This window comes from Sceloporus occidentalis, unplaced genomic scaffold (genome assembly GCF_023333645.1).
Source record: "Sceloporus occidentalis isolate IW3139 unplaced genomic scaffold, rSceOcc1.0.p SCAF_3, whole genome shotgun sequence".
NCBI lineage: Eukaryota > Metazoa > Chordata > Lepidosauria > Squamata > Phrynosomatidae > Sceloporus > Sceloporus occidentalis.
Genome location: NW_028316983.1, coordinates 79,133,719 through 79,144,773, shown reverse-complemented (window position 1 = coordinate 79,144,773; position 11,055 = coordinate 79,133,719). Strand labels below are relative to the sequence as shown.

The 11,055-nt window shown below is 40.5% G+C and overlaps 1 protein-coding gene across 1 annotated transcript in view; it reads left to right on the top strand.

The window, feature by feature from the left end:
• The first annotated feature begins 8,037 nt into the window (after window positions 1-8,037).
• Window positions 8,038-11,055, top strand: part of TTC39A (tetratricopeptide repeat domain 39A) — a 57,623-nt gene continuing 54,605 nt past the window's right edge. The window contains exons 1-2 of the mRNA XM_089515119.1: window positions 8,038-8,169; window positions 10,823-10,899. Coding sequence (XP_089371245.1) covers window positions 8,051-8,169; window positions 10,823-10,899 — 196 coding nt within the window. The 5' untranslated portion in view covers window positions 8,038-8,050. The remainder of the gene's footprint in view (window positions 8,170-10,822; window positions 10,900-11,055) is intronic.

Genomic DNA, 11,055 nt, shown 5'->3' with positions numbered 1-11,055 from the left:
GACAATTTGATAGTTTCATATAAATTAACATAATTAAAACTGATCTAATTGTGTATAGTTTTAAAAGAAATGGTATCTATCCACCAAAAATAGCATTATGAAATACTGAAAAATGGAATGAAAGTGTGAAACTCAGAATATTTGATGATGAATATTACAACAACTATACAATGTTAGGTAAGTGTCTAAACAAAGCAACACAAAGAAAAAGGGATGAGGCTGAGGAGGAAATGGAATCTATTAAGTTATCCACTTGGGCCTCTCTGTTGGTACTTAATTCCGGACCTGAATGCAGCTGTAGACCTCAGCCTTTCCGGTCAATGGCTTCAAAACCACTATTGGACTAATGCTTTATGCGTAGTATCTGTTCTGCTCTCCTGACCCAGCTCCCTAGTTCTTTTCCTCTCCCAAAATGGCTTTATCGTACACACAAAAATCATCTTCAGAATCTTGTATGGCAGCTCCTTGAAGGGGGGGGGGGGGAATGGCTTGTAATCCAGGATCTTGCAGGAATTACAATTTAGATGACTACATAGTGACTGTTATTCATATTACTTTGTGGGGAGCCATAGTAAAAGATTTTTGGGTCTTGCTCAATGATCCCTTTGGGAAAACTACTTAAAAAGTAAGTTTAACCTTTCCAATGTTTTTCCAGTTCACAAACTCTATATTAAAACAAAAAGTTTGTTGGTGCAGTGGTCAGAGTTCTTGAAAAGGAAACAGGAAGACCAATGTGGAAATTTCCAGCTAATTATGAGGTTTCAGTCAATTCCTTTCAGCCTAATCCACTCTGTGTTATTGTGTGTGGGGTGTGTGTGTATATACTACTTGGATGAAGGATGTGATATGAATGAAACAATTTTGTCTCATGAGAATTTTGTTGGTTGAGTGTCTAATCAGTTTGAAAGCAAAATGGCTGCATGTCTCAGAAAGTGTTTTCTGGATATTATTGTAACTGCTCCAACCTATTGCTTTCCAGTTGTATCCGTTTGCGAGTCCCATCAAAAGGGCAATAGGCTGGGGAACTGGCCTCTTAGCTACACAGACATATGTTGATGGGTTAAAAGAAAAAGACACTTTTTAAAATGTCCAACAACATGCTTCCAACAATAACAATTTTTTTTTAAAGGAAGCAAAAGTTGGGCAAAAAAGTAAGTCTGTCAATTTACATTGTGGCTGAAAGCAGTGGAGATGTCTGTTGAAAACATGGTTCTCTATCCAACCCCATCTAGGGCTTGACAATGCTACATGGAATGAACAAAGGCATTCCATCCTAGAGGATGAGGGGGCACTACAGCATTTTGCTGGTGGTCCTTCATGTTGAGAATGATGATAAATAGAAAGAATGTATTTCTTTTCAGATATCAAACATTATATTTGGTTCATCATTTCTTAAAATAAGAGTCCTTTCAGCTGAAAGTATTCAGTATTCTGCAACAAGATGAAGATAATGATAATGAGGTGGTTGTGCTTTGTATACTACAGGTTTACTACGAAAAATTTTTCCCTGATATTTGTTATGCTGACTGTTCATGGGGGGATTCTTTCCTGCATATGACAAGGAGAAAAATTATCATTAAGACATTTATGTTTTCCAGATTTACTACACTGGATTTGAATGTTGCTCTCAGTGAATGTATGGCAGCTGTGGATTTATTTCTAAATAACAAGTTCCAGGATGCTCTTGTTTCTCTGCAAGCTAAGTAAGCTGGTTTATCTTTCTAGTTATTATCAATATATGTGTGTATGAGATTTGGAGACAGAGGCAGGACATGATCTGGGAAACTGCAGACCAGTCAGCCTGAGTTCAGTACTGCAGAAGATGCTGGAAACAGATTCTGATGGAATTAGTACATAAGCAATCCAGGTGAAGTCCAGTTTCTAATCCAGGCCTGCAAAACTTGGAAGAAGGTAGGGGCCAAAATTAGGATCGGTAAAATAGTCTGGGCCGCCAATAGGTTTAGGTGAAATGTAGGACATTCCAGAAAAATGGTGGGCATGACCCAATAAAAACTGGAAGCATATAAATGTAGATCGATACTTCTTAGCCATGCTCAAAATGGAGGACATTGTGGAATCTCAGGAAGGCTGAGATGGGGGACATGTCTGGGAAAAGGAGGAAAAGTCTGGTCACCCTACCAAGGGGCAAGGCATCCCACCCTCCCTCCCACCCTTATTTCTTTTCTTCCTTCTTTATTTTTTTATGTTTTTCTTTCCTCCCTTCTTTTCTTTTTTCCCTGCATCCTTCCTTCTTTCCTCCCTCCCTTCTTTCTTTTTTCTTTCTTTTCTTCCTTCCTTATTTCCTTGCATCTTCCCTCCCTCCCTCCTTCCCTTCTTTCTTTCCTTCCTTCTTTCTTTCCTTGCTTTTCTTCCTTCCTTCCTTCCTCCTTCCCTCCCTCCTTTCTTTCCTTCCTTATTTCCTTGAGTCTTCCCTCCCTCCCTCCCTTCTTTCTTTCCTTAATTCTTTCTTTCCTTGCTTTTCTTCCTTCCTTCCTTCCTCCTTCCCTCCCTCCCTTCTTTCTTTCCTTCCTTCTTTATTTCCTTGTTTTTCTTTCTCTCTTCTTCCTTCCTTTCTTTCCCTGCTTCCTTCTTTTTCCCCTCTCTCCCTCCTTTCTTTCTTTTCTGCCTTCCTTCCTTCTTTCCTTCCTCCCCCTCCCTTCTTCCTTCCTTCTTTCCTTTCCTTGTTTCTTTCTTTCCTCCTTTTTTCCTTCTTTCTTCCCTCCCTCCTCTCTTTCTTTTTCCTTTCTCCAACCCTCCCCCTTCTTTCCTTGGTTTTTTTTTTCCTTCTCCACTTCTTTGCTTCTTTTTTCCTCCCTTCTTTCCTTCCTCCTTTCCTTGCTTCCTTCCTTCTTTGCTCCCTCCCTCTTTCCTTCTAGGAAGAGCCCATTGGAGTGCTGGAATAAAAGGATGCAGGAGAAAGGCGATAATAATAGCTTTTGGAAGAGAAAATATAAAAGACCTGGTCTTCAGAAAATTGAGATCAATACAAAATCTGGAATGTAATGGACAAAAAATTGAGATTTACCAAGATTTGGCATCAGAGACTATTAAACAAAGAAACTTGTTCCTTGCTTCTTTCTTTCCTCCCTTCCTCCCTTCTTTCCTTTCCTTCCTTCCTTCTTTCTTTCCTCCCTCTCTTACTTTTCTTTTTGCCGCGGCAGCAGTGTCCTCGGCAGGGCCCAGGCCCCAGAGAGGCCTTGCCAGCTTGTTGGCATCAACGGAGGCTGGGCGCAGGCCCCTGAAAGGCCTGGAGAGGCCTATTGGCTGGCCGGTGGCAACAGGGACTGGGCCCAGGCCCCGGAAGCCTTGCTTCCTTGCCGTGGAGGCCTCCTTGGGGCCCAGCCAGCTGGCTGAGCCCCACATGGCTCCACCGCCGCTGGAGGAGAGGCATTGCCACGGAACGGAGATCTCCCTCCTCGGCGGGGCTCAGCTAGCTGGTTGAGGCCTTGTGTTTCAGACTGCAGCAATGGCCTTCACTCCTACTTGATCCCAGCTCCTCCACACACAGGTGCTGGGCCTCCTTTCCCAAGCTGCCCCAACAAAAGCGCGGAGGCAGCCTCCTTCTCCTTCTCGGCCCCATTGATGCCCAATCAATGGTAAAAACACTTGGGTTTCCAGGATACCTAACCTTTGGGTGTGCTGCCTGGGGCTCTTGTGAGTTAAGTCCAGAACATCTGGATAGCCAAATGTTGAAGACCATTGATGCAGACTGCTGCGCAGATATGGTTCTATTGAATTGTGTGTACATTTATTTCTCAGTCTAGTGCCATCTTAACTTTGGAAGCCATTCTCTTTTTGTTCTCTATTTCAGAATGATAGCCCAAAAGAGTCTTAATGAAGGGCTTGATGTATCTGTAAATGAACCTTTTACTATTGTTATTTGTCTCTGAGGAGTAGTGGTAGCAGTGGGACACTCATATAAAAATACTTCATCTGAGAGCCATATGGCAAGCTTCCAGTGTCATGAGAATTTAAATGAGTTTTCATGGTCTATAAATTATCCTAAGGAAAACACTTTCTGTGTTAGGTTATCTGACAGCAAGTTAGAATTTATTCTAATACAGCTTTATCGCTCCATATGCAGAGTGTAATCTACTCTAAATTCCATTCTTGTAAAAGCGCTTTAAAATGATGGCACATTAGATTATTTAGTGCTTAGAAACCAAATAAGCAGAAATCCCATTGATGACTGCTATTTCTTTTTTGACTGTTGATGCAAATAGGAATAAATCCTGTGCAGGGAAGGTAAAGAGCTGTCAGGAAACCCCTATAGAACTATAGCGGAAAGTACAGTATTACTATGTTTTGTAAAGTAATCATATTCCTTTTGTGTGACAGAATTGTCCTTTGTACAAAAATGCTGCAGCTCCAGAACACCATATCTTCTAGGAGAAAACAAATATCTTCATTACTTGAATAATATTGATTCATATACCCTTTAAGTTTGAAAAATTTTGTTAAGTGTTTATCCAGGATTCAAGAAGTGAGGTTTGGTATAAGGCGTGGCATGAATGTTAATAGCACTGACAGATGTTTTGCTCTTAACTCTTTGTTCTTTCAGACCCTCTGTGAAAGGCTGTCAGTGGCCCCAAAATGGAACGAGTTTACTAGGGGGGGAATGGAGACTCAATGTGGGGTGTGTGTTGCTGAAAGGCTTGAAACTTATGTATTATCATGCACATTGGACTATAAGTTGACTTATAGGGCAGATTTTGGAGCCACAATTATGGATTTTAATATAACTTGTTGATAGTCCTGCCACCACATCCACATTGCTCCCTTCACCCCTTGGTGCTTCTTTGAGTAGAAATGACAGAGCCCCTGCCACAGAGGGCTTCCAGCCGCTCCCTTGGCCTCTCAGTGCTCCATGAGAACAGGATCCAAAGAGCTGCCGCATCCATACTGATCTCTCTCCTTTCCTCTTCTCCCTCTCCCGTCCCTTCAGTTTGGGCTCTCTAGCTCAAGGAGCAAGTGTTAGGTTTCTGCCAGTTTGGAAACAGAGCAGATAAACAGACCTTTCTCCTTCCCTTTCCCTGAGACAGCCTCTTATTTATGTTGGCCACTCAAGCATGTGAATAAGCAGTTCAGATGCCTACACCATACTCCTAAGAAAAAAACTCCATGTTAGTACATCAAAAATACATTATCTTGTCTTTACCACTGTTTGATCTATTCCCCAAAATTGGAAGGTTTACTTCAATCATCTATCTTAAAAAATTTATATCAACCCTCTCATCTTGCCTTTTCCTTGTTCTTTCTTTCCTCAGAGTAGCATAATGGGGTGAATATTTCAGGGAACAGAGCATAGGAGCAACAAATTTCACTTCATCACTCCTCCTGAAGGACCTCTGCTGTTGTCACCATCTTGCTTCTTGTCAGTTATTTTTCAGCTTTTCCCACCCTGATTCTTCCCCCTCCCTGGATTCATTTTATGCCTCTGCCATACTGGTCTCTCTTGTTCTTTGCGCTCTGTTCCTTGATCTCTTAGCCTTTCCCTTCCTTCTTCGTTTTGTAATCCTTAATTTATACCTTACCCCACATCATGTGTACCTCCTTTGCTGCTTACATCATGCAACTACTGTACACTTCTTACCCTTCTCTCCTTTTCCCTCCCTCCCTAATCTCATTCTTCCTCCTTTCAACTCACTGTTTCACCTCATGCCATGCCCTTACAGTATACCCTACCCTTGCTTCTTGTACTTAACCATTCACAAAGCTAGCTCTCCAATCTCATCTCTCACCACTCCTTGCACCCTTGGAATTCATCCCTCTCTTGTTTCTTGCACTCTGCCATTCACACTGTCTGCTCTCTTTTCTGTCCTATTCCCTCCATGGCTTTTCTTTGTATCCCTGTAATATGTTCCTTCCTGCCTGCCTGCACTCTGCCACTCTCCTTTCCCTCCTACTGTCTCCCTAGCCTCTCGCTTTTCCCTCATACCTGAAAGGTAAGGGTGGACTTGTTTTTTGAAGAATAATTTGACAAACCAGTGTCTCCATGTTTTAATATATACCACAAAAAGGGTCTAAATGCTTACTTTTAAAAAAGAAAGCAAACTTGTAATCTTGGCAAAAGGTTGATCCAAACAGGCACCAGGTAAACCTCAACTATCTGGTGGTATGGCAATCCTACATTAGAGTTCATCGCTGCCAGTTCATCGCTGCCATTCAGCATCTCCTTGGTGAATATGACATCTCTTCAAATATTTAAACAGGGTTATCATATCACCTCTTAACCTTCTCTTCCCCAGACTAAACATACCCAGCTCCCATTGCTGACGCTCCAAGGCAGCTTGGGGTAAAGTGGGAGTGGGAGGAGTTTTGGTGGGTGGTACTGATCCAACAAGTCTTGTGTGCATCACTAGGTTTTTCCGCTTCAGGGAATGTTCCACCATGAAATCAGTGGTGAGGAGTTAGATTGGGCTGCCTCCTCCCTCTTCTTCCCCGAAGCCTGAGTGTCACATTTGTTTTTAATCTTTTTATTCTTCCCCACATTCTGATCCTCCCCACACCCAATCAGCACTGTCTTGTTTTTATTTTTACTTCAGTGAATGGCCTGCATGCACCCCCCCTCCCCTGATCATTCATTTGCTCACTCATACGGAGATTTGCAATGTTTGTATGGGGAGAAAAAAATATAAACTAAACGTTTTATTTTTCTTGTGTGTGTGCATGCACATGCGCATATTTAAAATTCACTTACTCATTGGGGTAGTAAAGGAGGAAAAATGAAGGAGTTGGTTGGGGAAGCCTCCACAAGGTGGTCTAGATTGACAGGCTAACAATAACAGCTGTTAGTTGACAGGTTGATGCATGCTGGAAAGGCAAACAGCAGAGTGAAGTGAGTTCGTCAGGGAGAATGTGTAGCCAGTTAGGCCTGAAATCACGTCTCTGTGTTTGTTAGTGTGTGGCATTAACTGGTCACTACAGGGTCATTGTGAACTAGGAAAATGTGAAGCGAGGCTGGTTTTTTTTTCTTTTTTTTTTTTGTTTTGGTTGTGTAGTCAGCTCCTAAGTCCCTTTGTCATTGTCGCACTGTTCATTTCCTCTCCTCCCCCAGTTTTCAAAACTGTGCAAATATCTAGGTGCATGTCATTAGTCATTCTCAGATGTTGTTGATGGTAGAAAAATAAACATGGGAATATGCACGGGAAAAAAGAAATACCACATGTGGTGTAAAAGCATAGGAAGAAGCAGATGGCAAATGTTGCTGCAAGTACAGCAGACCAAATCCAACAAAAATATGACCAGGAAATCCTGTAGAGCAGACCCAACCATAAGTCTAGTTTCCTTAGTGCTTCTAAGGAAAGTGCACATTACTGGAGTGGATGTTAATACAGGAGATTCCAGTTTTAAATCCAAGACTTTAGCAAAGGAGCTACAGTACCTTTTCAGTCTGTTATAGTGTATGAAGATATAGGCACTTTGGCCTGTTACAGACTGCCAAAATAAAGCTGCTTCGGGTCTCTTTGGAGGTATGCTATTTAAATGATGCATGGGTCCTAAGAGTCCAGAGGTCGCGCCAAAGCCACACTCTATTCCTAAGCACTGGAGTGCAGCTTTGGTGCAGCTTCCGGATTCTTAGGATGCATGCATCATTTAAACAGCATACCTCCAAAGAGACCCGAAGCAGCTTTATTTTGGCAGTCTGTAACAGGCCTTTGTTTTCAAGGCTATTGCAAGGTTTTAAGTGAAGCAAAGAGCAGGTACTCTTCCTATTTGCATTATGTGAGATCTGAATTTAACATCTGTAAGATTCTTTCAGTCTTTCTTTTTAAACTCTCTCTCTCCATTGTGTGATCATGGTAGAATCATCAGAACTGAAGTTTGAAAAGTAAAGGAGTTTTAAAATAAATTGATAATATTAAAGGACAACGAGGTTCAGATTATGGAAGTATGTGGCATCCTCCTATTCTAGAGGCTGATGCTTCTAATACACATGCACTAATTACTCTTCCAAATTAAAGGCTGCTTTTATTTGCTTCTTGTGTGTCTTCTCTATTTTTCATAAATGTATGTTCTCCAACTTGTTTCCCACAGAACCAAAGTCAGTATGTATCATGCACTGATGTACGCTACTATTTTGGAAATGCAAGCCATGATGACCTTTGACTCTCAAGAGATACAGAATGCTGGGAAAACAATGAAAGAAGCTCAAGCTATATGTCAGAAGTAAGCACTGAGAACTTAGGTAACTGAGAGGAATAGCATAGGCGCCTTTGACAGCTCTACATTAGTAAGAATTATAAACACACTGGCATCACAAAGTATTAAGTGCCGTTAGTTCCCAGGCAAGGTACAGAGTGTTGGTTATTATCTTTAAAGCACGGCATGTCTTGGGTCCAGATTACCTACAGGATTACCTTCTCCCATACAATCTGCCCCAGACATTCAGGTCCTCTGTGTGACGTTTACTCCAGTGAGCCAGGACTAGGTTGGCAACTGTCAGGCAGAGGACGTTTTCTTCAGCTACCCATATATCGTGGAATGACCTGCTGGGAGAGATTTGACAACTGAATACGCTATCCAAATTTAAGTCAGCATTAAAGATCAGTCTCTTCCGGCAGATTTATTTTAAACTGTAAATTTTAAGTGATGAATTTTAAATGTGGATTGTTTAAATATGCATATGTCTTGTCTGTTCCTTTAATATTTTAACTGATATTTAACTGATGTTTTTAACTGATGTTGTGTTATTTTTACCTATTATGTATTTATTGGTGTATTGTTATTCCCCACCTTGATTCACAGGGAGAGGCAGGTAAGAAGAAATAACAACAGCAGTTGTTATATAGTAGCTGGATTCCACCATGTATAACTCTAAATCAATGTAGAGAATAGTCAGCTCTTTGTATTCATGGATTCTTTATCCATGTATTCAAACACTCACAGCTTGAAAATATTTTAAAAATATAAAAATGCCAAAAAGCAAACCTTGTTTTTGTCATTTTGTATAAGGGACACCATTTTACTATGTCATTGTATGTAATGGGACTTGAATATCCACAGATTTTAGTATCCACTGTGGCGTCCTGGAACCAAACCAAAGCGCCCATGGTATGTGGATTTTGCTGGACTGCAATTCCCTGCAAAATTGTAGCCCCCAGACACAATGGTGAGAGATGCTGAAGTAGAGGTTTAAGTCCTAGAAAGCCACATGTTCACCACCCCTGTTCTAGGTTGTCAAAATGTATACTTTTACACACACTGTATGTACAGCTTTATTCAATGTCATTTGGCCAAAATACACATTGTAAAGAAGCATACTGTCCCTATACTAGGAGAAAGAAGGTATATAAATAAAGAAATTAGGATAATGATGAATAATTATTATTTCCCACATTGGGACTCCAAGTAGCTTACAATGATTTGTTTTTAATTGTTAAAACTTCCTGTTTCCAAAAGAGATTAATACTGTATGTAGTGACTATAAAGGCATTTGTTTGGATCAAGACTTGCTGTTCTAGGACTGGAAAAACCTCTTCTGTTTGCAAGAGTGACTTGGATCAAGCTAATTCTCTGACTGCTAATTTGGTAGACAGTGAGTGGCAGACCATTTCTTCTTTTTCCTGCTTCTCTTCAGTGATGCTTTATGAACTGTTCTGGAAGAGTCTTTAGTCTTCCAGATCAGATTTTGGGAGTATTACCAAACATTGCTTCCCTGCATGCTCTCTTTATGGTTTGCTGAATTTTGCTCTGTATACCTCTGGATCTGACTCACTGAGCCCTGTCCTCCATCAGCATTTTGGTCACTTGCTAGAATGAGACTTTGAGGGCTGGAAAGTATGTTATTTCATATTAACTTAATGGAATGTCAAAAATCTAGCATTTGAGGGTGTAGGCATTTTGGGAACAGAAAAAAAGCAAGTTGCACGAACAAGCATCTGAAGTTCACTGCCAGTACAGATGATTCTGATATGATTAAAAAGGATTCAGGACAGCTGATGCATGCCAAAAAAGGAAATCAAGCATGGGTCTTCATAAAGATATAGAATTCTGCCCCTTATTGATTTTTGAAACCTAATAACTACTGTGTGTATGTCTGTACCTGTATGTATGCATGCATGTATATACACATGGCACTTGAAAGGATACAAATTAAAAACCCATATGCTGTTGTAATGTGATTACTGGACATGAGGGAGAAGGGTTTCAAGAAAGAACAGAAGGAAGGGTGCTGTAGAAAGAATATCTGTAATGACATTTTTATATACATAAGATTGTCTAACTACATTTATTTGGCATAATAGACTGTGTTGTCTTGACCTCTGAGTAAGCATTCACAGAATTGCTCAGATAGATGTAGTTTCTGTAGAGCGAGGGTGAGGAACCTATGGTCTTCCAGTTGGTGTTCAGCTGTAGTTTTCCCTCTGGTCTAGCCATTAAAGTCAGTGGTAAGGAATAATAATAATAATAATAAAATATTTATTAGTATCCCACTTCTCCCGTTTGAGGACTGAGGCGGGTAACAGCAAGGAAAATTTCAAATACAAAAGTCACAGAAAATAATAATGAAACAGTCCCCGAAAACCCTACCCTTCTATCCTCCCTCCCATCAATACAAAATAATAACAATAAAAACATTTAACTGAAAGAACATCAGTTAAAACAGGTCAGCAAGAAATGACAGCAATATGACAATAATGGGCAGTAATGAGGGAAGGATGATAGTTGCAGTCTGACGTCATCAGGAATGATAAATAAATTGTTAAGTCAACGGTTTTCAGGAATTTTTTTGGAGGGGATGTGTATTGATCGGATTTTTTACTGGTTAGTTGATTTGTGTTGCACTGCAAATATTGTTGGTCTCTCTCAATTTTCTTAGGTTTCGGAAAAAATCCACTGTAGCAGATTCTTTCACCAACTTAGTGCAGAGACACAACCTTAACCGATTAACTGAAGGTAAAAAAAAAGAGGGGGGTCTCTGTTTCTGTCCACATTATTGATTAGTAAATATAAAACTGACCACTTTAGAAATTCAGTATTGGGTTTATTGGTTATTGTAAATATTTTTGCATGCCTATCATGGGATGCCTGTGTAGAAATAGTTGATATGAC